This window comes from Gallinula chloropus (genome assembly GCF_964237585.1).
Source record: "Gallinula chloropus genome assembly, chromosome: 1".
Classification (NCBI taxonomy): Eukaryota; Metazoa; Chordata; class Aves; order Gruiformes; family Rallidae; genus Gallinula; species Gallinula chloropus.
In genome coordinates this window covers 128,997,449-129,025,061 of record NC_140085.1, presented here as the reverse complement: position 1 = coordinate 129,025,061, position 27,613 = coordinate 128,997,449, and the positions used below count along the sequence as shown (strand labels likewise).

The 27,613-nt window shown below is 40.7% G+C and overlaps 1 protein-coding gene across 1 annotated transcript in view; it reads left to right on the top strand.

Annotated features, from left to right (window-relative positions):
• The window catches only part of PHEX (phosphate regulating endopeptidase X-linked), a gene marked incomplete at its 5' end in the record, with an annotated part of 100,994 nt that overhangs the window by 11,310 nt on the left and 62,071 nt on the right, over positions 1 to 27,613 (top strand). Inside the window, 6 exons of the mRNA XM_084279134.1 lie at positions 11,552 to 11,638; positions 12,921 to 13,147; positions 16,346 to 16,414; positions 19,204 to 19,320; positions 22,142 to 22,225; positions 22,516 to 22,661. Coding sequence (XP_084135260.1) covers positions 11,552 to 11,638; positions 12,921 to 13,147; positions 16,346 to 16,414; positions 19,204 to 19,320; positions 22,142 to 22,225; positions 22,516 to 22,661 — 730 coding nt within the window. The remainder of the gene's footprint in view (positions 1 to 11,551; positions 11,639 to 12,920; positions 13,148 to 16,345; positions 16,415 to 19,203; positions 19,321 to 22,141; positions 22,226 to 22,515; positions 22,662 to 27,613) is intronic.

Genomic DNA, 27,613 nt, shown 5'->3' with positions numbered 1-27,613 from the left:
GAACAGTAAGTCCAAGGGAAGTAAATCAGTGCCTGTTACCTGCGGCGAATGTTGATCGTGAACCAAGCAGTTTCTTCTCCTTCCTCTGAACTCTGCAGAACAGTGATATACAGCTGTGTTGTTTGGGGAATTTCTTTGGTTGGGTGTTTTTGGGTTTTGTTTTTGGTTTGTTATTTTTTTTTTCCCAAATGACCATACAGGAAGCTATAAATTATACAAAAAAAAAAAAAAAAGCAAACACAAAACAACCCCAAAACTATGCAAACATTTCTGAATCTCAGCGCTGCAAAGGAGCTGATTTAAATTACATTAATCATTTGTGAACATGTCTTCCAGGGCTTTTAAATTTAATTTATGTCTGTGGAAACCCGTTTAGAGATTAAGTCTCCATACTGATCCTGGCCCAGTGAGACATCTACTTCAGACTAATTTTCTACTCTAAGCTTTCTAGAGTGGCTGTTTTCTGAGTGCCAGTCAATTTGAAGTGAGGGATTTCCAGTGTGGCAAAGAGAAAGAAACGGAGGCTTTTTAGGAGGGTATGGTGTGTGGGTTTCTAACGAACTTGAGGCAGACAACAAAAAAAGCCCAACTTGGCAGTGTGGGCAACTTTTCTGAAAATAATATGCAATGGTTTTCTTTAGAAAATAACAGGGTGTTTATGCTCCTGCCTCCAATATCTTCTTGTTGGATAGCTGCTCCTGGAGAACTGGATAGCAACAAACAGCAACAATATTTAATGTTGTTTTGCTTGTGTTTTTCTACTATCAATGGATCTCTCTTCAGTGGTACAGGGATTTTTAATTTATTTTTTTAGTGGCCCAGATCCTTCTTATAATGGATCATTTGTCTAAATGTGACAGAAGATGCATGTGGCACCGGTCAGGTAAATCTCTCTGGGCCAAAAGTTAGCAGCTATTTGGTAAAATGAAGTACCTGAGTCAAAGGTGGGGAAGCCAAGACTTTTTCCAGGCTTTGTGGCAGTTTGAAATGAAAGTTGAATTTGTAATGGGTGATTTTGGGAAACCATGAGTACAGAAAGGAGATAATTTTGGTTCCTAAATGAGGTTTTAAGGCAGCACAGTAACTGAGCCGCAGGATTCCCACAGCAGCTTTCTGGTTGGGAGGCCAGAGTGGCATCCTTTGAGCTCTGCACTGGAGCAGGAGCGGCACTTACGGCACGTGGTACAATGTTCCCCCTGCATTGACAGCGAGCCTCTGTTTTGGCTGCTGCCTGCAGAAGGCTGGTATGCTCCTATCTGCAGATACTGAATTTCAGAATCACTATATGACTGTGCTTTGAGGAGGTAATTTTGCCAAGAGAGGATTCATGCCTCAGAAGGCGAAGCGATCGGTGGCACCTGACTGCCGAGTTCCTGACTAACAGAAACAAATTGTGCAAGTGTATGTAGAAAGTTCTAATGGAATGAAGTAAAGCTCAATGCTGCTGTTTAGTACAGAGCCCCACCTGTATTGTCACAATTAGGGATCTTACAATCCTTTGGATTAAATGCAGTTTAAACTCTTGTGCCTGATATTATGATGAGATGTGTTATCCTCTGTAGCATAATGGCAGGAGGTTAGGTGGGAAGGGTAGAGGAGAATTTCTCAGAAGATTAAGATTTATTATTAAAATTAGACTTAGAAACAGAGGCTCTCACTTCCCCATAAGATGATTTTTGGTTTTGTTTCAGTTTACATACAGTTATGTTTATTTTTGGAGAGACTCACGTGATGCGCTCATCTTTTCATATGCAAACTCAAAGAATTTTCAAAATGCTGAAACTGCCAACAAGCAGCACTGCAGTTTAGGAAATGTACTGGATATTAGGACACTGAGCAGCATTAGGAAGCATTTATGTCAGCACAGCTGTTTGAATGGCATTTCCATGAGAACTCCTGTACTGCCAAAAAGAATATTCAAGAAAAGGACTGGGGAATTTCTTCTCAAGGGGTGAAGGGGACTCCAGAAATTTCAGTATATTAGTTGGGTTTGTTTGTGTAAATACAGTATCCTTTCATGAAATTGGTGTTTGGGGACATTTGTCTGATTTTACTTGATTTATGTTCCTTGGGCATTAGAACCTATATGAATTGATTAACTGCTAAATCTTCATGAATTCCTGTGGACATGCATATTAATTGCATCCTCATTAATGCAAAATTAATTCATAATGATTAAATGTTCTATCAGAATGTCAGAAGAATTAATAATGATGGGCTGGTTATTTTCAGGAGTCACTAGACTAACTGTGGATGGACGCTGCCATCAAGAAACAGGATGATGGACATTAATTTTACAAAATATGAAATATGTTTCCCTGAATTGATTAATGGTGTGCTGATCATCATTAAATGCTTGTAAAAAACCCCAACAAAACAGCCAACCAGCCCTCTCCTCACAAACCCACAAAATAAAACAGGAGGTGGGGGAGGTGCAGTTTATCAAAACAAGGCAGGTCTAGATTAAGGCATCAGCTTCACAAAGACAATCTTGAGGAATGAGCTCTTGGAGCTGCAGAATATGCTGGTAGTTTTAGGGTTGCTTGTTTTCTTTTGTTTTATGGGGCTTTTTTATTTGGTTGGGTTTTGGTTTTGGTTCTTATTTTAAGTTAATGGTTTGAAAATATGGAAGCTATTATAATTAAAGTACATCTGAGGCTGTCTAGATTAACACAAAGCCTTCCAAAGAGGTGGGAGTAGACAGTATGGCAGGTGGTAGCACAATCTGAGTTGTGTCTAGTAGTCTGCATTTCTTCATAGTCCTATGTGAACAAGGAGTTTGTCATAATGGAAATTGCTTGGAGTGATTATTTTGGGTCTAGTAAAATGATTCTGGTGACCTGATCACCTACAACAGAGAATGGAGATTTAAAAAAAGGTAAGAAAGTAGTACAAGGCTGATTAAGGACGGAAAACAAAATAATTTATGCTTTGATAACACTTAAAAGCTACATTATAAGCGCCAGGAAAGTGTATTGACTTGCTATTTTATTTCAGACTCAAAGGGAAAAGCTTTATTTAGGCAAGGGTAGTTTTAAGCATATGGAGAAAGATTTTTGGGTTTTTTGCAAGCCTTTGATGCTAATTTGAAATATCTGGACTGTAATGTGTTAGAAATTCAAAATAGGTGTTTATAAAATGCATTTAAATAATTTTAGTGCATTAGGCTCTGATGGCTTCCCTTCCAGTCCTCTAAGCAATGTTTACAGCCACAAAACAAAAAAAAATAACCCAAAAATGAAGAGCCTTAATGTCGGCAAGGTGCTGACATTCTTTAACTACAGTCATGTGAATTTTTTACTGTTTGTCTTTTTAATTGTGAGAGAGTGAAAATTACATCCTTAAACAGTGTATTTTCTTATTTTGGAATCCTGGAAGCAAACTTTTATTTAAAAACTAATTGTTTGCAGGTCATTTCTTATAAAGAGTCTGGTGGGTGTAAGGACACCAGACTGCATGTGCCAGACTGTGCACCAGGGACCTGAACTAGGAAGAAGCACTGAAAAACAATAAGTAGAACTGGTAGTTTATAAAAGTATATAAATTTAAGTTAGTTAGTGGGGAAGTTAGTTAGGGAAGCCTCAAAAACCAAATATTGCTGTCAGTTGTTAATAGAGGATGGTTGTACTGTTGTACTGTACACTGAAGTGGCATAGCAGGAGAAATTCTCAGAATAAATTGTGTTTTAAAGGCATAAGGGAATTAAATCAGGCCTTGAAATGATGACGTTGGGTTATACTGGTGTATAAGTAGGTTTCAATGCTCTCCACTGAGGTTTGTCTCTGTCGCATTTTCCAGGCAGGTGAGAACTTGCTCTGCTCTTCTCCAGAGGCTTCCAGGTGCAAAGTAGCTCTGAAACGGAAGCGGGGTGGATGCATTAGTGTGGGAGCTTGACCTGTGCTAGAAAACCTGCCAAAAGAGATAAAGCTGTACTGAAGCATTAAATATTATATCCTACAGCAGGAGATGTCCATATTATTTTGGGGACAGTGCTCTGAAATAACAGATTTAACTAAAAACATGATCTTGGCTTGACTATACTTGCCTTGCTCCCAAGAAATATGAACATCTTTGAAATATGTCAGTTAAGTCTGTCACCTCCTTTTAAAACATATATATATTCACACACATACAAATTTTTTCCTTCGCCCTCCCCTCTATACCTCTCTTCACCTACAAGGGTCAGGTTTCCAACATGATGAGAATAAATACATACACACCGTATTTTCTTCTTTGACAATATAACCTGGGCTGTATGTATTGTTGTAGCCTATTAAACTCATATTTTCATGTCCCAAGACAGGGAAGTTACCATTGTTCAAGTGATCACAACAATCTCACGTATAATTTTAGATGCTGTGGCCAGTACTTTTATTTTGAGGTAGAACATTCTGTCCCTCGTAGGCATAAAACTTACCACTGCCAGCTCTCCTTCGCATGACTTCTGGCTCTGAGAAAAAAGAATTGGAAACCAGATACTCTAAATGAATGCCATCTGACCCAAAACCATTCTGAAATAATCATTCTTGGAACATGTAGGCTCACATTACTGTAATTAAGACTGTGCATTTGTCTAGCTGTGATTTCCGTAACAGCAGCATGGTTCCAAACTCTTTTTTTTGGGTGTGTGTATGGGTGCCCTTTGGCATCCAGGCCAAGTCCAGGATCTTAATTCCAGTGCCCTGGGAGTTTTAAGAAAAGGCAGTGCCTTTGTGCTACAGCTGGAGTCCTTAGATACCTTTACTGGCAGAAGTGCAGTTGGCTACTCGGGTTTTAGGGGTAGCAGTTGCTTTTCAGGAACTCTTTTGCCACAGCTCTCTGCTGTGAATATGAAATTCAAGGGTTAGACATTCTTGACGAAGACTAGATTAATTGTGACCTCAGGGAATGATACTCTATGCACAAGTGTTACATGTTTGGTTTGATTGCCAAACTCAAGGTAGGTTTTTTCTCTACTTTTAAGCTGAAATTCCTCACAGGATGTCCTTAAAATATCCTGTTGCTGGCGTGAGAGGATCTCCCACAAATTTCTGAAAGATAACTTGTGTTTTGCCTCTTCACAGAGGTAGCACATAATAATGCTGACCTGGGAAGGAAACATAGCTTGTGACTGCTAGCTGGTGGTAGGTGATCAGCTCTTTAAATTATTCCTCTCATCAGTTTAGAAAACTGGCCTCTGTAGCTGTAAAGCAGCATAGAGGGGAGGGTGAAGAACAAATTCTTCATTGCTCAAGAATTGAAAGAGAAATCCACCTTCTCTCTCATGGAGTATTTGCAAAGAAATTCCCTTTCCACAAGCATAGTTCCTGCCTTTTTATCTAAGAAACAGAAGCTCATAAACATATGGACCAAATACCCGTTTGCTAGCTACAGCTACCCAAACCAAAGGGAGAGCATGCTGTTGCATGAGGCTGTGATGGGGCCTTACATGGGCATAGTTGACAAGAGAGCATCTTCTCTCCCTTTGATGCAGTGGATGAGTAGGCATAGGGTTCTGAGAAGCCCTTGGGCTGCTTTCTGAATCTGCTCCTGAAAACAGTGAGTTACAAATGGCTTTCAGTTGTAACACTGAGCATCATCTGGTCAATACAGAGCAACTCCCACTGTCACTGACATTAAAGGCACTGAGGTGCCCATTCACCATCTCCAAAGGTTCAAGTTCTTTGAGTGTTTGGACCAAGTTCAGCAAGCTTTATGCTCAAAAAGTAACATCATTCCAATCAGTAGGACTCTGACACAAGTTAGATAAGGAGGAATTAGTCTGCTGTGGCTCACTTGCTTTATCTGCAACAATGGATAATGGCTGTATCTCCTTGGTCCCACATGTCTAAGAGTGCTTTGAGATCTTTATCCTAAATGTAAAGAGTGCAATACTGGGAGCAACCATTAGATTATCTCCTATGACCTTTCTTGTATCACAGACAATTACATTACCCACGTAATGCAGCTCAATAGCTTGCTCTGGGATAAAACATAATTCACGTTGGGCTAAAGTTTATCTTCCAAAAAAAATCAAGTCTTGAAGCCACCACTATCTCCTCTGGTTGTTTGGCTCCAGTGGTTAATCACTGTCACTGCTGAATTTGTCTTCACCTTCCAACAGCTGGCTTTTTTGATGCATTTTTTTTTCAATAAAGACCTCTTTTGACACCAAGCATTTCCTAATGGTGAAGTGCTTTCATACTGTGACCTCATCACATTTCCACCATCTCGTGTGAGACAAGTTATGATCCCTCACTTAATGGCTCCCCCCTGCCCCTCATTCTATTTGTCAAGCCACTCCCTCTGATGAAAAACCAAAATGATTGTGATGTTTTTCTTTACCCTGTCCAGCTGTCCTACATGGTTTTTAAAATATGGACAGATGAAGGGCAGGTCGTGTTCTGCTCTCTCTCATCCCATGTATAAGATTATCTCCCCATTTTGATATTTCTCTGTATTTTTGCAATCCAAGACTGTTGTTTGCCCTAGCATCGCCCTGGGAGCTCACACTAAATTACTTGTCTGCTTCCAGCTTTTCACTCCTCCAGGGTTACAACTTTCCAGGAAATGGGATGTCCACTCAGGGTTCTTGTATAGGTTTTTTGTTTTTTTTTCAAGTTTGAGCATATTCCCACTGGGATAATTGCACATGCAGTTGTTGTTGATACAAAGCATTATAATATGTTTCAGATCACCCTCAGATATCACTGTGCAAACACTTGAGTTTGCATTTTCCACATAGAGCCAATGTTTGTAAAAGGATAAGGACAAAAATGAACAGGAAAAAATGCTACTATCTTTACTAGCACAATACGTTCTCCATATCTAGGGTTTGAAATAAGCAATAAGCTTAGTGAATCACACAGCGTCTCAGAAATACAACTGTATATGTAGGAAACTGTCCAGTATCATATAGAATATATACAATCTGCAGATCGGGATGCTGATAAATCAACATTCCTAATCTGAATAAATGGTATGCATGCTTCTTTCCCTGCAAATCTGATTGTACAATTACTTTTTCACACACTCCAAGTCAGAAGAGGGGAAGGTACAGGATTTCTCAGCGCTATAAATAAAATACCGTGGTTAAAAAACAAAGCAAAGCTGTGTAAGACAGTAGGCTGGACAATCAACAAGGGCTAGAAATGGAAAGTAAGATTAAAGGTAGCATTTAGCCACAAGACTATCCTTAGCAGCCTCAGAATAGTATGCAGTTAAACAAACATACACACACGCTAGCAAAGATTACTTTGTAAAGCGCCTTGCTCTCACTTTTAACAGGAGATGATTGCTATTTACTGTAGGGTAGTGAACCACAGGAAGCTGGACTTTTTTAGCCCTCTCGCCCTAGAAAAGAACTGTCTGAAGCCAACTCAATATAAACTTCCTTCCTTCCTTCCCAACCCAGCTCCCCACACTCCCCACTGTGGCTTTTTTTCCTCAACTGTCTATCTAAGCATCTGCAGTTTAGATAACTGAGGTTTGTTCCCAGCTACAGAGAGGGTTTTTTTTGTTGGTGAGGCCGAGTCTTTGTGTTTTGTACAAGAGCCAGGGAGAGCAATGATGCAAACCTGTATGACCTGGGCTGCCAGAAGTACAAGGGCTTTGACTTGCAATGGGAACACCCCTGCCCTCAGACCCTTGGTAGAAGAAAATGAATGATGAAGCAATTCATAACCTCAGAAAGGTAAGGATATCCAGAACACCTTTAGCCAGTTTCTGACTGAGCAAGTGGCAGCTGCTTGATGAGATGGGTTGTTATTTCAGCACCATGGAGCAGAATTGCCAGTAGGTTTTGAAACTTGCTGTGACGAAGTGTAAGGTGAAGAGAAACATAACTCTTGCATTTGGGTGCCCTGTGCATATAGAAGCATGGACAGTGAGGTGCTGAGACCATCAGTGCAGGCCAAGATCCTTTTTATCTCAAAGAGAATGACTTTGGAATTAATTTGAAAGTGAAGGAAGTAAAAGACATAACTAAAGAAGAGCTGCTTTGCTAGAAGAGCCATTTGAATGTGTACTTTATATTTGGCTGGGGAAACATGATCGCAGACTTTATATTCAAGGCAGCTTAGCTGTGCTGGTTCACTCTGCTTGTCCTAGTGATTTTTGGCTCTGATACTCTTGATTTGCATTTGCAGCAGGCTGGTGTTCTAAGGCAGTAGCAGCAATAAGTTGTTAAATTCCAGTTACTGAATAATAATCCAGTGCTCTTTCAAGAGCGTCGTAAATCAGCTTAATCTCTCCAGCTAGATTGCTGTTCCATCTCTACCACTGGGATATTTTAACTAGGAGCTAACAAATGAACTATTATTTCAAGGGTTTTTAAAAAATATTTTTGAAGTGTTGTGTGTTTCCTGATCTGGTCAAAACCATTTGTTCCTAAAAATTCTTATTTAAAGTTGAAGGTAAAAGATGCTGATCAAAGCTAGATAAAATTTCTTTCACACTCAGTGAATCTGGTGAAGGATGTATTTCTTGGTCTATTGAAACTGTCTGTCTACTCAAGTTGAATTCAGTTAATATTTGGAGTCCTAAAATGGAAGATTACTTTAGGGAGTTGGAGCTTTTCATTTTGAAACAAGAAAATGGAGTTAAAAAAAAATAAGACTATGGTAAGAACAACAAACGCGGTGTCCTCCCTAGTGTGGTGTGAGCTGCTTGAGTCAAAATGCTGGTAACCTTGATGTCCCATAAACTAGTTGATTACCCATATATTTGATTAATACGCATGACATTGCATTTTCTTGCTCCTCTTCTTGAAGAAGAGTTTAAATATTCAAGGACTTGTAACTTCCTCATATATTTAGGGGGTTGGACCTGATCATCTCTGGAGGTCCCTTTCAACCATTGTGATTCTGTGATTTGGGAGTAAAATAAGAGAATTTCTAAATCTTCTATTAGGATTTTATATTAGCTAATTCAGAAATCAAGTGGATCTCTGGGTTTGAGCTTCTAAATCTTTCTGGAAGTGTGAGGCTAAGGCTGAGGAACATCAGTAGCGTAAAGAGCACTCATGGACCACATCCCCTATTTTGGTGTCCACAAGATCCAACCATCTCTTTAAAGCTTTCATGATTGATCACTGGAGTTTATGTCATCAGAACCAAGAATTCTCATCATAAATTAATTCCAAGCAAAGTGACAGCATTTACCCCACCTCATTCTTTGCACAAGTGTAGCACGGGTTGCAGCTTTATTCTACTGCATAATGAGATGGTTTGATAAGAAAACACCAGGTCCAAGTTTAACAAGATTTTATGCAGGTGCATTCATACAGTTGATTTTATTTTACTGGTTCTCATCCTCTGTCTCTCTCCTGAGCTTTAGTTGGGCTTTAGCCATTGAATTTTATTAGCTTCAAAATTTCATGGCTGTGCAGCTCACTGGGAAGGAACAGAAGCCGTTGCAATGGCTTTAATAGGAGTGTATTTCTTCATCCTTAGTTTTATGTAGGTTTCATTTATAACTTCTTTTTAAATGCCATTCTTAAAACATGAACAGGCCTGGTTATTCTGCTGGGAACTGTGCACACTGCAGATATGTGTCAATGATTGGCATTATGTCATACTTAACAAGCTGAAAAATATTAACAATTTGAGGATTACAAAACTAAAGCTATTGGGAATCCTGTCCAGCAGTACTATTAGCGAAAAGCTTATCCATAACTAAAAGGGAATTATCTCATTAGATTTCTCAAAGATCCAAGCAAATGAGGTTTGGGGTTTTGCAAGGAGGAAAGTGATTGGAGGGAGAGAACAAGTATAATTTGTTCATTGCTACATATTCTTTGACTAATAAACATGGTCCCCTGACTGCTCACATGAGCACAGATGGGGAATATCTGAAAGGTGCAGCATGACAGGTTCTTCAAGGTGCCAGGGAAACCCTGAAGCATCCTACCTCCAACAGTGAGTTCCTAATAGAGTCCAGCAGTGCAAACCCAGACCATTCTCAGCCAGAGTAAGACCCAACCAGACATTTGCCTCCTGAGAGAGGACTCTGGGGAACTTCTGGGAAGGGCTGGAGAACAAGCAACTGCTGCCTGTTTGCAGGAAGGTACAGCTCTTGGATGGCAGCACCACTGCTTCTTCAGTGCTCTGTGTCACCCCAGCCAGGACTGGCAGAGAAGAATACTGTTGCAATGACACCTGATTAAACTCTGACTGGAAGCAGTTTGGTCTTGCCATGGCTGGTGTGATGAAGTTCAGGTGTCCCTACACTAACTTCAGCAGGCCACTGGGGCTCCCGCATTGCACTTTGTCCCCGCTTTTGTGTGGGGCGTGTTTCTTAGCTCAGGCATGGCATCACACGGGGCAGATCTGCTCATAAACCCTCTTGAAACCCGAAGCACTAGGGAGTATAGAGAAGGTACTTTGGATTTTTTCAAGGCTTCTTATCTCTGACTGAGCAAAGGGGACTTGGGATGGTTCACAGATTCACAGAATCGTAGGGGTTGGAAGGGACCTCTGGAGATCATCTAGTCCAACTGCCCTGCTAGAGCACTATTACCTTAGAGCACGTTGCACAGGATTGCTTCCAGGCAGGTCTTGAATATCTCCAGAGAAGGAGACGCCACAAGGCCACTCTCTCCAGTGGTCCTGGTAACAATAAGGTTAATGCTGTGTAGGACCAGTTTGGGTCTTACAAAACCTGATAAGGTCTGAGAGGGTTTGCTGGCCCTGTTTCTGTGCTGTGCTCAAGCACTACCCTGTTTCTCTTGGCTATACAAGTGCTCATGCTGTGCTGCACTGGAGCTGATAGATCTTGCTCAGGTTAAACTGCCTCTTCATTCAGCAATAGTATGTGGATCTGCAGCTGCATCATGGCTGATTTACAACCTGGATAAAATGGCTGGAGACAATGGACAGCAGGCTGCTGAGGTTTAGATGCATATTTCACGCTATTTCACTTCCATAACGTAGTGTGAGGAATGCTGAGGGATGACAGCTTAGAAAAACTAGTTTGGCTCTTAGGCACGAAGGAGGCTGACACCTGTAGTAGGAGGGAGCTGCATAGTGCAGCTTTTCAAACAGTAGTTGGAAACTTGATCTTCTGTGTCATTAAAAGGACTGAGGTTGTGTGTGTTTTTTGCAGACAACAGGGCAGTTCTCTGCTTGCTTTCAGCAGCAGCAGAGTTCACAGAAGTGAACGCCAGTGGTCTTCCTCACAGGATCCTGTTATCTTCTCTGTTATACCCCAATTTCACAATGTACTGGCACCAGAGGATAAGCTACTTGAAAGAATCCCTGACTTCCTACCCAGTGCGCTGATTCTCACCCTTGTCCCATGATTCCCTGTCCCCTTGGTTAGCTGAGGTTGGCTGTTTGTGAGGATGAGCAATACACGGTATCCATCAACTGGTGTTAAAACAGTCCTATAATTAAATAATAATTCTCTGTTGGGGGTGCTAATAATTCTTATGTCTGTGTTACTGCTGAAGAAAATAAATGTGGAACCTCATCCTTAATTAAATAAATGCTTTGATTAAAGCAAATGCTGAGTGAAACAAAGAGTTCCTACATGTCCCAACATGTTGAAAAATAAAAGTAATTTCTTTTTTCAGCATTGCTTGAGAAGCCCATCAGCAAAAGACGAGACAGTGAAGCTGTACAAAAGGCCAAGACCCTTTACGCATCCTGCATGAATGAGAGTAAGTGAATTGACTTGAGAGAGACACGTGTGTGCTGCCTCTTTGCTGAGCTCTGTGAAGCCTTGTACGGATTGGATATTAGAAAGAAATTTTTACTGAAGGAGTTGTCAGGGCCTGGAACAGGCTGCCCAGGGAGGGGGCTAAGTCACCTTCCCTGGATGTGTTCAAAAAAAGGGTTGATGAGGTACTTAGGGATATGGTTTAGCATAGGTTGGGAATGGTTGGACTTGATTTTCAAAGGTCTTTTCCAGCCTTGTGAGTCTGTGATTCTGTGACACGTAGGTCTCACTGATTTGCATTCAACTGAATGCAGAGTGTCTTCTACTGGTTTCTGAAGATGGCTGTCGAGGCTGAGGTGCACCAAGGCACAAGGAGTCGGTTTTACAGAGACTCCTGCTTGTCAGGGAACTCTGAAGGGATGTTTATCTGTGCAAAAAGACTGCCAAAACTGTGCCCTGGGGGTGTAGGAGTAGTGCCTGGTGAAGCCCTCTGATTAAATTCTCATACTGACAATTTCAAGAGCTTGTTGCTCAGTACCTTCTACCATTCTCTAAATCTCAGTACCTTCTACCATTCTCTAAATATGTTCAAGCAAAATACTTCTGTAGGGCTGCCTATAGACAGCCACCGACTCTTAAACTTCAGGTGATGTGGGTGTCAAGTGAGTTTTGATGGGGAACCCCAGAGTCACATTCACAGAGTACATATTCTGAGCTTGTATATGTTGCTGTAAGGTGCTCTATGCTAGGTTGGGATCCATCACTGTCTTTATGTAGCTGCACAGGTGAAGGATGAGTTGGGATGGAGTGGGCTTTGTCCTTCAAAGTGCCCTTTGTCCTTCTGACTCTCTCAGGTTTTATTTCATGAGCAGTTTTCATCCATCATGGCCTGAGACCGACTGTCAGCAATTGAGAGAGCCTGCCCCTCAGTGCTGAGATGCTGACTCCTCTAGCTTTGATTATGTTCAATAACCTTTCCTCAGAACCAGTGAAGTTTCTATGTTAGTTTCTAAGCAAGGAGTGGTTTTTAAAAATTGATTTATTTCCAGTTCTTTGCCTTTTTTGAAAGCAACTGATTGGCCTCTCTTATTCTTGATCCAGATAGACTGGGCTGGACTGCTGCACTCCTATGCTCACAGACAGAGCAGAGGCTTTGGGTTTCAGCTATTGTGTTTTGTCTTGCCTGGAAATCGATCGACGCCGATAAATCTTTTTGTCTCGTGTGGCTGCTGCTGGATTTGAATTGTCTGGAATGTAATTGTTGTCACACTTTGACATTTCAGATAAAATTGAAAAAGCCGACGTGAAGCCCCTGTTAAGTATACTGAGGCATTCCCCTTTCCGCTGGCCCGTGCTGGAATCCAACATTGGACCTGAAGGGCAGTGGTCAGAAAGGAAGTTTAGCTTAGTCCAAGCCTTGGCAACTCTTCGTGGTCAGCACAGTAACTCTGTCTTCATCCGTTTGTATGTGGCTGCTGACGACAAGATCTCCAATCGGTACATCCTGAAGGTACAATATAACACACCTATTAGATTACTTTGCATAGTGTTTTGTGGCCTCATTCTTTTAAAAACATGCTTACTTGCCAAGTGATTGCACCTGATTGTTGTTGTCATTATCTACTGACTTGCAGATGTACACGGGTGCTAATTTATGGGAATGTAGAAGCCACTAGGAACCACATGCTATTGAGAAATATTTCTGTATGGGATATTTTCTTCTTTCCAGTGGCAAAAAAAAAAGGTAAAATATGCTCCCAGTGGACCAATGTCCAGGGTCTATCTGTGTGAAAATGAGAGAGGTGGATACCTAGTCCTGGGGGAAACTTCTTATGACTGGTGCTTCTTATCAGTTGCATGAAGAACTTAATTTATATATATATATATATTTTTATTGTCCTGAAGATGAAGAATGGTTCGTCAGTAGCAGATATTTTGAACTTGAACTATGTTTCTTGAGATGGAAACACATTGTATTGTGCTCATCCAGCACCTTACAACACAGATGTATGCAAAACACTTATAAACCTGAAATACAGAACTTATCTTTTTACTGAAATGCCACTGCTTTTGGATCAAAGCGTTGCCAGTTTGCTAACAATTCATGGCATTACACAACAGTACAGATTAGTGAGAAAAAGACCCGGGAAATGTTGCCTCATTGCAGTCTGACAGAACTCCAGGGAGAATTGTAACAGTTGCTGTGAGATGTCACAGTGGCAAGGCTGAGTGCTTGGGTCAAAGGCATTGCTGTTTAAGAAGTAGAGATGAGCAGCCAGAGTAGACTAGCCCTGCACTGCTCTAAGAAAGCAGTTTATGAAGGAGAGAGAGAAGGCCCAAAGAAGAAAGTTATGATGCCATTCATCACTGCAGAATAGGATCTATGATCCTTATGTTGCTAGCATCTTGATTAGCTACAGGAATATAGCCAAGAATACATAGTATTAGGGGACTGAACAACAGTTAACTGTGATGGTACTGGGACAGATGTTGATTTGGAGTCAGTTTTTTAAGCTGTCTTTTGACTGAGGCATTTGACTGGTGTGAAATCAAAGGGTAACTTGTCTCTAGGACATTTTTGTGGACCACCAATAGCAGATCAACAGTTTGCTGCGTTGAAGATGTCACTCTGCTGAGATCCTGCCAGGACTGCTTCAGCTGGAGATTTGTTTAAACTGAAACCATAGAGTCAGGAAATCTGTGTAGGCATCTCCTGTCATAATATTTCAGTCTGAGTCACATGTCAGCGACGGTCTGGGCAGTTGTATCCTTATTGCTGGTCTTCTGGAAGTGAATTGTACCCGGCAGTGTCTTCACTCAGTATGCATACTGGGACCCAAGAGTTAGGTATCTAAATAACTGAAGCACTTCTTGTTATGGATAACATATTATTCCTTAGATTATTCTGTCGTTGTTAATTTGATTAAGAACTTGATCTGCAGAATGCATCAGCTGCTGTTCTACTTTGTCCATTTTTTTAACACATTCCCAGGGGTGCAGATGTAGCACAGGGTATTTCAGTCTGCTTGTGAAAATGGCTCTGTTGCAAAATTCTTTTGTTCAGCATTGCAAAATCATGAATGGATCAGAAACAAGTAGAAACTCCAAAGAAACCTTTGTTTAGTATTCAATATGTTCTTTTATTTTTTCTTTTTTTCTGGGGGGGCTGAAGAAGTTGGTTAACTTCTTTGTTTCTTCCTCATATTTTTACTTTCTTGGTTTCAATGGGTTGTCAAATCTAACTCCTAAGCCAGGAAAATTTGGATGAGCATTTCATGCAACAGTCAAATAACTGGAATAGATGAAATAATCTCAAGTTAACTATTCCCAGGAGACACATATGCAAAACATAAGAGCAGATTCTTTTTGCTCCAATATGCTGAAAAATGAGATGTTACCATTTTTCAAAGAGTCCGAGTTGCACTGAGCATCATGGCTACTCTCCTTTTAGTGGATTATTTGGTTTACATTGTTTACGTTATATTTTAAAGGTTGAGAACATCAGTCAATAGAGGAAAAGATGACATTTATTAATTAATTTGAAAATCTGGTTGTATTTATTTAGGTAATTTTTATAAATTTAGAAAAGGTGAACCAGAAATGGTGTAGGATTTAGACTAAGAAAGACTTACATGAAATTGTATGAATAAGTAAACTGTCTCTTCACTACAAATACAGCACAAAAAGAACATCAAAGCTATTGTCTCTGTTCCCATCAGTGTCTTATTCAAAGTTTGGAAGCTGAATGTATTATGTTTGCAGCTTCAACTTCCATACCCTAATTTAAACTGATCACATTGAAGTGTTTTGGGAAAGCTCAATTTCCAGTGGGAATTTTAAGATATCTGCTGCTCAGTGATTTTTTTCTTGGTTAGGAGCTTGAAAGAGTATGCAAACGCTCCCCTGTAGTCATTTCACTCAAAAGTCTAAGTGCAGATCTTAATGAATTTTCAGGATTGGTTTAGGAAATACCCTGAGGCCCTTATTCCAAAATTAGGGTGACTATAGACAAATAAATTTGATCCAAAAGAGATCAAAAAGATAAGTGAAAGTCAAAGATCCACCTGGATCTACTAGACATCTGTAGCTAATGTACTGGAGGCATAACAATTTCCTGTGCACGCATGCAAACATTTCTGTGGCTGCTACCCACCTGTTTCAGTGCATCCCTTCAAACAGCCAAATATGGTACCCAGGGCTGGCCCAGGGTGATCTTGAGAGTGTAACCTCAGTTTCAAAGAAGGCTGAGGATCCTTCCTAGGCCCACATCAGGTAACATGCTCCAACATGGCATTTGCTGCATACACTGGACTAGTGTGTGTCTTAAGCTGACTCTTGTGCCCCTGAAATATGTATGGTGGTCATCAGCAACAGCTGTCTGACCCTGTAGACTTGGTCATATTGCAGTACCTTAATCACTACAGGAGCCATAAACACATAAATCACGTGGGTGACTCGTTGCCGTAATAGGTGGCTCAGATATTGCAGGGGATGTCTGAGGCTGCCCATATCATGCTAATGGTTGGCACAGCATGGCATTTTTCTGTTGTTTTGGAATCCTGTGGAACTCAGGTTGGTGCAGTGTATTATTTACCCACACCTGCCATAACTGCCAGAAAAACATGCCTCTTCCAAGGTTTCTTATAAGGCTACCTTTGAATTCAGATTAATTTACCTATTAAATGCTTTTTCTTGTTATTTTTAACAGCTTGACCAAGCAAGCCTCTCTCTTGCATCTCGAGAGGATTACCTAGAAAACACCACAGAAGCTAAATCTGTAAGTATGACTAACTGGAACTCAGCGTGACCATTTTTTCCCTCAGCTTTTCTTTCATTCCTGCTTTTGTTTTATTGAGCTCCAAATTAAGAAAAGTTGTGGCTTGTCTGGATTTAGATTTTTCAGGATATCTTCTATCAGAAACCACCACCACAAACTGCCACTATCACAAACTCTCTTGCAAAGTTTCTCAGATAAAGATTTTTACAAGATTCTGGTGCCATCCTGCTCTTCTTCCCCTTTGGAAGGAGTCTCTAGAGTTCATCTATTCTGCTCAAGTAGGGTCAGCTACAGTAGGTTTGCCAGGACAGTGTGCTGTCAGGTTTTGAATACCTCCACAGATGAAAATCTCTGCGGGTAACACGTGCCACCCCTCACCCCCCAGTGAAAAGTGTTTTCCTGTCTTCTGATTAAAATTCACATTTCAGTTTGAGCTATTGCTTCTTGTCCTGTCACAGGGAAGCACGGAAAACAGTCTGGCTGTCTGGAGCTTTCTCTTCTCTAAGCTGAGCAGGCCTAGCGTGAAAGATGCTCTGGTCCCTTTATCAGCTTTGTTGCCCTGTGCTGGACCTGTTTCAGTACAGACACATCTCCCTTGAGCTGAAGAACCATGAACTGGACCAAAAACTCAGATCTGTTGCCACAACAGTGCTGATTGAGGGAGATCATGCTTTCCCTCTAACCTGCTAGCAGCAATCTGCCAAATGCACCCCGAGGTGCTGTTGGCTGCCTTTGCTGCAAATGCCTATTAATGGTTCATGTTCAACCAGGAACCCCAGGGTTTTTTCTGCAAAGCTCCTTCCTAGCCTGCCAGCCACCAGACTGTGCTCTTTCCTGGGGTTACTTCTCCCCAGATGCAGGGCTTGACACTTCCTCTTGTTAAACTTCATGAGATTCCTATTGGCCCGTTTTTCAAGTTTGTCAAGGTCCTTCTGAATGGCAGCACAACCATCTGGTGCATCAGTCACTCCTCCAGCACTCCCCAGCTCCTCCAAATAGGCCTTGGGTGCACTCTGTCAGTAGTCTTTGTCTGACCTGGTAGCAGTTCTCTTGTCTCTCAAAGGTGGCCCCAGGGGTTCCCAGGTCGTGGACAAAGTGCCCAGATGCTCAAGAATGTCTCAACACAGTGGAGCCTGGAAGCTGCTGCATCTGTTATAGTGCCTTGATGAGCTGCTCTCCAGCCCTGCCTCTTGGGCTCAATTAGGCCAGAAGGCTGAACACATTTCAAGAGTCTCTGCAGGTTATTATCATCAAGTTAACCTGAATTAATTTAATGAAGGGAATAAGAATTCCTCAACCTATTTTGAGTATTTATTTCCCCTTTCCCATTCCTCACTTTATGATTTCTCTGCTACAGCTTAGTTTCTTGCTGCTTTTCTATGGACAGCAGTCATGAACAAATGATGTTTATCAAAGGTTTTAAAGTATCAGTATTTGACAATGGCAACATCTTTCCCCCCCTCATTTGATGAAGTCCTGTGGGCACCATATAGCACACACAGCCATAAGCTCAAAGAAAACCCCTTGGGTTGTCAGGAGTGATGAGTCATTGCTACTGGTTTAAGTTTTACAGTTTTCATATAAATATTTATATTGTAAAAGACCTTTAAGATCAAGTCCAACCATTAACCTAGCACTGCCAAGTCCACCACTATACTGCATCCCTAAGTGGCACATCTACACATCTTTTAAATACCTCCAGGGGTATTTATATATACCTCAACCACTTCCCTGGACAGCCTGGTCCAATGATTGATAACCCTTTCTGTGGAGAATTTTTTCCAGAGCACGTAGAAGTAGATGAGGAGCCATCTGATACATTCAAAATGTCTGAAAGGTTATACTAAGGGTGAGACAGTACAGAAATTCCTATAGTATCATTACATACAGTGTATTTTGCTAAAATTTCATCTAATCACAGGCTGGTTTGATTTGTAAGGGACCCTAAAGACCATCTAGAATCACCCCCCTGCCATGGGCAGGGACACCCTCCACTAGACCAAGTTGCCCAAAGCCCCATCCTACCTGTCCTTGAACACTGCCAGGGAGGGGGCAGCCACAGCTTCTCTGGGCAGCCTGTGCCAGGGCCTCACCACCCTCACAGGGAAGGATTTCCTCCTAATGTCTAATCTAAATCTCTCCTCCTTCAGCCTAAAGCCATTACCCCTTGTCCTATCACCACCTGCCCTTGTAACCAGTCCCTCTCCAGCTTTCCTGTAGGACCCTTCAGGTACTGGCAGGCTTTGTATACACACTGAGACTAAAACTTCCTTTATTTATAATAGCCTAGGGAGAGCAGATCATTGTGGCAAGGATATGTGTTGGAGGGCTGTGGGAAGAGCAGAGGAGATAACTTGGTGGAGCATCCCTGTATCTCCTTATTCAGCCACTAAGCTTGCACTTGTATGTTAAGTACTTTTCCAGTCCTGTACTATTACTGTATGAATTTGCATAACATATTGGTGTGCACTCATACTCATTCTCTAATCTCACTATCAGAGCTGCAAGTGTTGCCAGTCTAATCCCAAAGTGGCATTTGCATTTCCTGTGATTTCTGCTCTGTGAACTGCCACAGGTATCTCTGTTGTGCACAGTATGTTTACAGTGTTCTCCCTCCTTTTCTCCTTGATAACAGCAGGCATTCAAAGTAAGGAAAGTACAACACTGGTTGCTAGGGCATAAAAGTACAAAGTACTGTGGTCATTGGTAGAGTGGGGAACTTCTGGCCTACTGTGCAAATCCAGTGGTCATTTCACTCTTTTTTTTTCTCTTTTTTCTTTTCTTTGCAGTACCGAGATGCCTTTTTGCAGTTCATGGTTGATACAGCAGTGTTTCTGGGTGCAAATGCTTCACGAGCTGAATCTGATATGAAGTCAGTCCTAAAGCTGGAAATTAAAATAGCTGAGGTTTGTAATTTAATGTGGGATTGAAGCTAGCTTTAAAAAAAATTTTACAAAGTGCAATTCTGTTTCAAAACAGAAATCCATTACATCAACAGCCTTAGCAATAGTGGTTTTTGGACGAAGAAGGAAAGAAGCAGAATCTGATGAAGAAAGGATGAACAATCTTCCTCCCTTAGTTGTTAAACTGATTATTACATTCTTGGGAAAAAAAACAAACCATAACAAACAACTTAGCCAAATACCCTCAGTCCTTTAAATTAACACTTCTTAATTTTGAACTTGGGCAGTGTTCGAGTCCGAGGTGTGCAGCTATGTTGTGAATACATTACTATCCAAGGAGCAAACCAGGCTGATTGTCTGAGGAACAGTCTCAAAGCAGTGCAACACTAAGGTGGTAGGGAGAAGGCAATGGTTATGGTAGCACCACAGCTATCTCCTGAGCTGCTTTCACCAGTTACCCTGGGAGAGGCGATGATAAACTCCGTGAGTTTACTTACTGAACACAGTAGAGTTAAGCAGGTTTAAATCTGATACTTGGTTCTGACAGATTTACATGCTGAAATTTTTGCCCTGTTGTTGAGTTTAATTTGCATATTAGGACTGTTGCAGGCTGACAGAGCAGTTCTTCTTTCCCATATCCCTGTTTCACGGATATATATGGATACTGCAGGAATCCAGCTCCTGGGAGCTCCAAGTCCACTGCTGTTTCCACTTCTTCCAAAGTGAGAGGGAAAATTTAGCCTCAACGTTGGCAGTCCAGCAAAAGTTAGGGCTACAAACTTGACGTTGATTTGCAAAACTGCCAGCTGAGCTGAAGATTTCTTCACATTGCCGAGGAAAGAAGATGTCTTTCCCACTGTCCCTTGTGAGATGCTGAGTGTCCAGTTAACAGAGAAGCTTGTTGCACGGGATAGGTCATGCAGCAGAAAATGGCTTTTCCCTGGGTTCTGCTGTTGCCATCTACAGGAGGAATGGCTGTGATGCTTCTTACTGGTGCTTGTGTGCAGAATTGAGGGCCATCCACCACTGTAGTAAATCAGTGTTTTCACCTCTTTACTGAAAGAGGGGATGACATTTTGTCAAACCTCTGAATAAAGTGCAGTATTTAGTTTCAATTACCTAGCCTTAATGGATTGATGAGGACATACCTTGTTTTGACCCAGTGGACTGGGAGACCAGGAAATGTTTCTCCTGTTCACTGGTGATGTGGCAAGATGCCTTTCTACCTCTGGTAGTTTTAATGCTTTACTTAATGAATGTTAAGAGCTTTAATCCACAAATTATATTGGTGAAGTTGTCATGCAAGATGCCTTTGGATCACATACCAGCCTTCAGGATCAGAAACGCTTACCGTTATGCAACAAGCCATGCTTGCTCATGGTTACCTAATTTCCCTTTAGTATGAATAATCCTCCTAAAATATACCCAGGTATTAGGCATGAGTGAAGGGCCACGCATTATTGCATGATCCCTAACGAGCAAAAAGAATTATATATAAATTATATATATTACCATGATTTCAAAGGAGATGGTCTTGTTTGTTACCTGCACTTTTACTGTATCCTGTGTTGCACTGTATTCATTTTCAGTGAAAATACAAAATGGAGAAGTTGTGCACTCAGGAGAAGAAGCAGCATGAGCAAAGGGGAGATACTTTGGATATAAGAAGGAGTAGCAGGCTTTAAGAGAGCTTGTTGTGTACAAGGGAGATTTCAAGTAGGTTTGAATTACTGGAAGAAGAGGGAAAGTTTTGAGAGGAAGGGAGCAAATGGGTTCAAGAAGAGTTTAAGGATTTGTCAGATAAATGAAATTTGCAGAAGGGGAGAAAACAGTATTTTGGGTTTTTTTCCTCCCCCTGTGTGGCTTGAGCAATAGTAAAACCGCAGACACTTACTGGAGAATTTTTGCTGGAGAACTGCCAACTGTCTGGTTAGTCTGGCATCAATCTCTGTCCTCTTTCAACTGCACAGTGTACAGCCTGTTGTATAGGATTTAGCTTGGAGCAGGGCTGGAGTTGCCATCGGGGATCCTTGTTTCTCTTGAACACTGAGAAAAACGTTGAGCCATATCATGTACTCCTGGTTTTCTGTTATGAACTATACTGACATCTTGGAATCTGAATGTCCCTTGTCAGCTATAAAAGAATATGCTTTATATTTAGGATTTTTTTTTTCTATGCCCTTGGACTTTGACATTGCAGTGGACCCTGAGGTCTGGCTCCTCTGGTCAGCCAGATAAGAAGGCAGGTTGGAAAATGCCTTAATTCATATCTGGCCTCTATACCCAGCTTTCCTGCTATAGAAATCACTATGCTGGGGTAAAATGTGGAGAAACTTGTATGTATTTGGCTCTTCCCTTGGATGGAGTAAGGCCATAGCAAGAACATGTTCAAATCCAAGAGATGACATGTGCTTCCAGCATACCTATTCAGATTTTACCTATTAAACGATATAGTTGGGAGCTGGCTTCTACCTGACATGATGGGATGGGTAAGTATTAGTAGTTGAGGTGTGCTTTTATTTTTTATGAATAATTTCCTTAGTATAATCAGAGCTAATTTTTTTTAATATGTTCAAAGAAGACATGCAGCTCCTTAAATTCTCCAGTAGTGAGTTAAGCTGACAATGAACTGTGCTCCATTTTTCCTAGTTAAATGTCATCCTCAGAAAACGAATGCCATGAATGCTTAGAAAACAGGTGGTGAGATATTTCTGCTCTGAGATTATGATGGACAGTAATGATGTAAGAGCAGGTCCCTGCAAGATACTCCTTGTTTTGATGATTATTTTTGTTTGCTTTTCTTTTTTTTTTTTTGCCTCCCCAGATCATGATTCCTTATGAAAATCGAACAAGTGAGGTGATGTACAATAAAATGAACATATCGGAGCTTAGTACCATGATTCCGCAGGTTTGTTGGTGAAAATTGCAAAATTGTTCTTTTAATGACTGACCTGTAGTGTTCAGAGCAGCATATTAAAGGGGTGGCGTAAGGAATGTGAGTACTCAATTACAATATATGTTGTTTTAAATAGTTATGACTTTACTGAGGTTTGAAAACACATGTAATGACAAAATACAATAGTTTCTAAATTTTTAATAAGTAGAGCTTTGAAACCATTAGTCTCAAAGGTGCAATTTCATTAATAAATCATCCCTCTTCATAATCTTCTTTAACCAGCCTTCTCTTTGTCATTGCAGTTTGACTGGCTGGGTTACATCAAGAAGGTGATTGATACCAGACTCTATCCTGAGCTCAAAGATATAGGTCCTTCAGAAAATGTGATTGTCCGTGTTCCCCAGTACTTCAAAGATTTATTCAGGATATTAGAAAATGAAAGGAAAAAGTAAGCAATCTATGATGATTTCACCCACATTTATGAGAGGACATCAAAAGCTGGGCTTTTCCTGGTTTTTTTTTTTTTCAGGTGCTTCAGATATTCTTGGAATCATGTCTCCAGGCAAAACTCTACTTGGTTTTGTCTGAATGAGGATATAGGTACTACATCGTGCGTTGCAGGAGAATTTGCAGTTTCAATACCTTTCTTATTTTACCAACAACGTAGATTACATTAGAGCTGCTTTTTGCAGATGCATTCAGCATCTCTTGTATCTTGTGAAATCATTTACACTTGTAGAACGTAGTGATAAAATGCAGGTAGTTAAGATTAAACACCGTAGATGTGCTTTGCGCAGGGAAGCAGGACACCTTTGGGCAATGCGATGAAAAAAGTGTACGTGGAGATGACATCCCATTTTGAAACATTGTTATTGATGACATCTAAGTGATTTCTGTGACAATTTGCTCTCTGCTGAGGCATGTTGCTGAACTTAAAAAAAAAAAATTGCTAAGCTCTTTTCTTGAAAAATCATTCTTTGCTGATTGTACAGTGTAGCCATTACTAAATTTACATTTCAGGAAAAAAAAAAAAGACTAATTCAGAAGCATTATCCGTATCCTGTTTCTCTGTGTCTCCAGTGACAGAATGCTCACATTATTTCATTGCACCTGTAAAAACACGTAGCTCAAACAACAAGAAAGAAAATGATTGATTTTCCTACACCTCATCAAACATCCTCACTTTATAAAATTCAGTCAAATATTGTTAGTGTGCCACCAATTTTATTCTGCTCAAGAAAGCCTTCTGAATGTTTTGGGCTGTCTGTGTTTTGTATCTCAGTTACTTCAGTGGGGGTAAGGCAGTGATTTAAAGGATGCACATGTATCTAGACAGCAGAGAATTAGTCATTCCCTGTGCACAAATACACTTACATACAAATATATTCTGTAACTACAGACTGAATACTTGGAAGCTTTTTTCTATTAGGGTCTTATTTGAGGAAAATCTGGCTCTGAGTTTTCTGGAGAAGTTAAGACAGGCAGTGTGTCATGGCAGAGGGAGGCTGCCAGAAAATATGGCAATGCCTGTCTTCAACAAAGCTGGAGACCAGCTTCCTGATCACCACAGATGACGGGGGATGGATGAAAGTAGTGTCTGATTTCCAGTATATTCAGACTGCATAACTTACAGCTGATAATGGTTTAGGCATTTTCTGCTCAATCTTACCCTAAGACATTTGTTAGAAATGGCAAATAGAGTGCTTAACTCAGCCCGAGCAAGACTTCAAGTTCTTGTACGTAGAATCCATCCAAACAGTTGCTGTGTGATAGCAAAGATCATGTTTATCTATTAGAAGGTAATGTTCATTACTGGAAATGTCATAGCGTGCCTCAGAAATAACCTTGTTATCTGGCCTGAGAAAATTAGGAAATAATCTTAATGTGAACTCCTAACAATGAGGTCTTAACATTTCCCTGTAGGCCAACTCCGAAAGCTTAACAAGGGTATTTTCTTTTAGGTAATCTCATTTGTCATTCTCCATATGATATTTTAAAGGTTTAATTAATGCAAACAACGTGAATTTGGTTTGTAGCAAAAATATCTAGACTGATCCCAATTCCCAGTATAGCATTCCAAAATTTTAGACTTGCTTTGTTGATTAGAAGGCGAATTGACCTATCACCATTTCAGAAGATGCAGCATCATTAGGAGAAGCAAGTACTTTCACTGAGTTCTTATTCTTTTCTGTTACAGACCTTCTCTCCATAATTTGTACTTTTATTCTAATACCTTGTGTGTCCCCATCCGAGATGAGCACCCTGCTGGCATGGGTACTATTCAAAATGGCACGAAAAGACAGTTCGTGCCCCAGTGATTTGGCAAAGCACTCTGTGAAATTTGTGTTTCAGGTGGAGGGAAGAATGGAGTGAATACCAAACCTGGCTACAGAAGCAGTTCTCAGTGATGGAGGTGACAAGTCATATGGACTCACAATCACCATATTAAAAACCACTCCCTCAGAGAACCTGCTGAACAATCTTGAATTGTGAAATCATTCACACGGCAGTGTTAGGAGAAAATAGCACATTGGCAGGGTGTGGAGTGAATTTAGTAGAATAAGGCTGTTATTTACTTGACAACCCTGCTGCATATAATCAAGTTACTGTGCAGAGCTTGAAATATGTGCAGCAGCGTGGTTCAGAAATCTGTCTGCAGTTCCCAAGCCAGGGCACTGTTGTGAATCCAGCCAAGGAGCGAGGGTCTTTGCAGCAAGCTGCCCTAGAAGCCGGACAGCTAGCCTGCAGGAACTTCCATCAGCCCTGGGCTAGCTAGCCTCAGTCACGTCAGATGTTCGGTGCTGAAGTCACACCCTCTTTGTAAGAAGTTGCCAGGGATTCCTTCAGTTTTTTAGCATATTTAATGGAGTCTCTATCTATTACAGGAAGAAGAGGTGTGTGTTGAAAACACAGATGTAGGCACGTGTAAATGAGATAATGGCAAAGCTCCAATACAGCTGTGCCTTGTGATGGGGGGGAACAGGACAGCAGTCAGGAGCCCCTTATATCCTTTCCCTGTTACCCATGTGCTGGTACTTTGTGTGTGAGCCATAATACACAGTAAATTGTGTCCTCGTTAGAGACATTTACAGCTGTTGAAGTAAGCAGCTTTGCCATTCTCACGGATGTCAGAACGAATAACCGGTTTCCATTGCCTTACCTTACCCCATCTTTGCAGTATGGGGCCAATAATAAAGAAGTGCTCTACAATTCCTGCAGCATAAGAGGAATTATCTTTAGAGAGGGGTGGGTGCACTAGATCTCCTTTCTAGTCTTAGCCTGCCTCTGAATAATTAGTTAGAGAGGGAAGTTGTTACAGTAATTTGACTTGAACTTCTGCCTCTAGCAACGGAGACAGAAGCTTTCCAGTACTTATAATTTGATTCATGACTCAATTATGAATACCATTTTCAAATAGATCTCAAAATTTGTGAAAAGGATCTTTTTCTTAAAACGTCGATTAGTTTTTACATCTATCTCATATTAAATCTATCCTCTTTAATTGCCCATATATCTGTTGATTAAAGTATTACAGTCACAGAATTTTACATGAGCAACCTACTTTATTCCCAGATGGGGTTGAGTATTCCTTGGTAGGTATTCAATAAGTGCTGTTATAATTTTAACTATCCCAGCACATGAGCTCTCTACTGCTTCCTTTGGAAGTGTGCATGGCAACAATGGTCTCATGGGTTTAGAAAGGGCCTACACTTCATTCACAAAACGACAACAGTCATTTTGAAGGCAAGGTAGGGGACTGTGTACTGTGCTCTTCCAAAAGGTTACAACGACAACTGCTCTGGTATCATTGAAAGGACAGAAAGAATTTGTGTGTTTCATTTGTGTCTTGGGTTTTTCTCCATGTTGAAGAGGTTAACTTCTCTGAGCTTATTCATGGAAGTGGGATAGAAATCATTGCAAGCTGTGCACTGGAGGCATTTCATAATCAAAAAGTGTCTGTTTTTAAACCAAATTAAGATGACCAATTGATTTTAAGTTTGTTTAGTTAGCCAGACAGGTAAAATTACCATTCCTCCCATTAGGTAAACAAATTCAAATAAAATATGATTTTATTTTGGTTTGTTTTGAAAAACAAAACAAAGAACAGTGCCCCTCAAACAAGCAGTGGCAAAATCCCTCAACCTTCCCCGTCCCCCAGCAAATAAACATACCTCTGAGCTTTGAAGTGAAAAGTTCCTGGTTTATGCATTGTATGCATCAGTGGATTCTAGTGCAAGTACAATCAGGAATTATTACAGTCTCATCAGACAACTTGTTTTTAGGACTTGTCATTCGCCTTTTCCTTCCCAGATTAAAACAAACCTCAATTAACTGTCCAATATTTCCCAAAATTGACTGCTGCCTTCATTACTTATGCCTGGTAGAACGGTTTTTGATTTCCCATTGATATTAGTGTCTTTGAATATGCCACCTTTTTGAACCTAATCCTTTACAAATTTCAATATTTCATTCACTAACAAATTGACAGAGGTTTTCCAACTCGACCATAAGGACAAATACTGCCGGAAGAAAACGAGCAGCACACAGAAGGGAGAATTGATTTTTCGGTAGCAATTAAGTACTGAATTGTAACAAATAATTAGTTTATGATAGCAGTCTATTTAGCTGAGGTTTTTTACCTAGGACTTTTGATCGAAATTAAATCTTTAAACCTTTTAATCTGTAAGACTTGCATAAATACTGTATTAGACCCACAGAGTAGTTACTGCAGAAGCATGGATGCTATTCAGCTGTGCTGAATTACCTGAGGCAGAGCATTGTGAGGCATGTGGAGTACTAGTCATTTACAAAATCAGGGAGAGCTGAGCACTTTTAGCGTGCTGCAGTTGCCGTTGAGTGAGGAAATTTCACATTGTCAGAAATGTGTTAAGGAGAAATCTATACTTTCTGGTATTTCATAGGCTGGAATGAATTTTTAATGACCCTAAGCATTATCTCAGAATGGTTTGATCATCTAAGCAGAGCTAACTGTTTTGGCTTTTGTGACATGTACAGCGTTACAAGTGTACATTATTCATGCTAAAAAGCTTTTTCAGATATGTTTTATGATTATTGTGGGGATTTACGTGTACTACATGATATATCTGCATACTAAAAGAGGGAATGTGCCCAGGGTTATGTGGCATATCTAAAGTTACACTGAGTTCAATGGGATGAATTCAGACCTGAGCGCCTGGAAAAGAAAATGAAATTAAACGGGAGAAAGGCTTTACATTAATGTTTTGTGAAAGCCTCTCTCCACAGCGTGAGAGATCAGGAGGAGTGTAAAAGGCAGGACTTATAAATCACACCCCGGCAGAAGCTGCCACTGGCCACAAAACCGATTGAGTAGCAGGCACCTGCCTTTGAGGTGACAGTTGGCCTCAGATTGCACCCTCC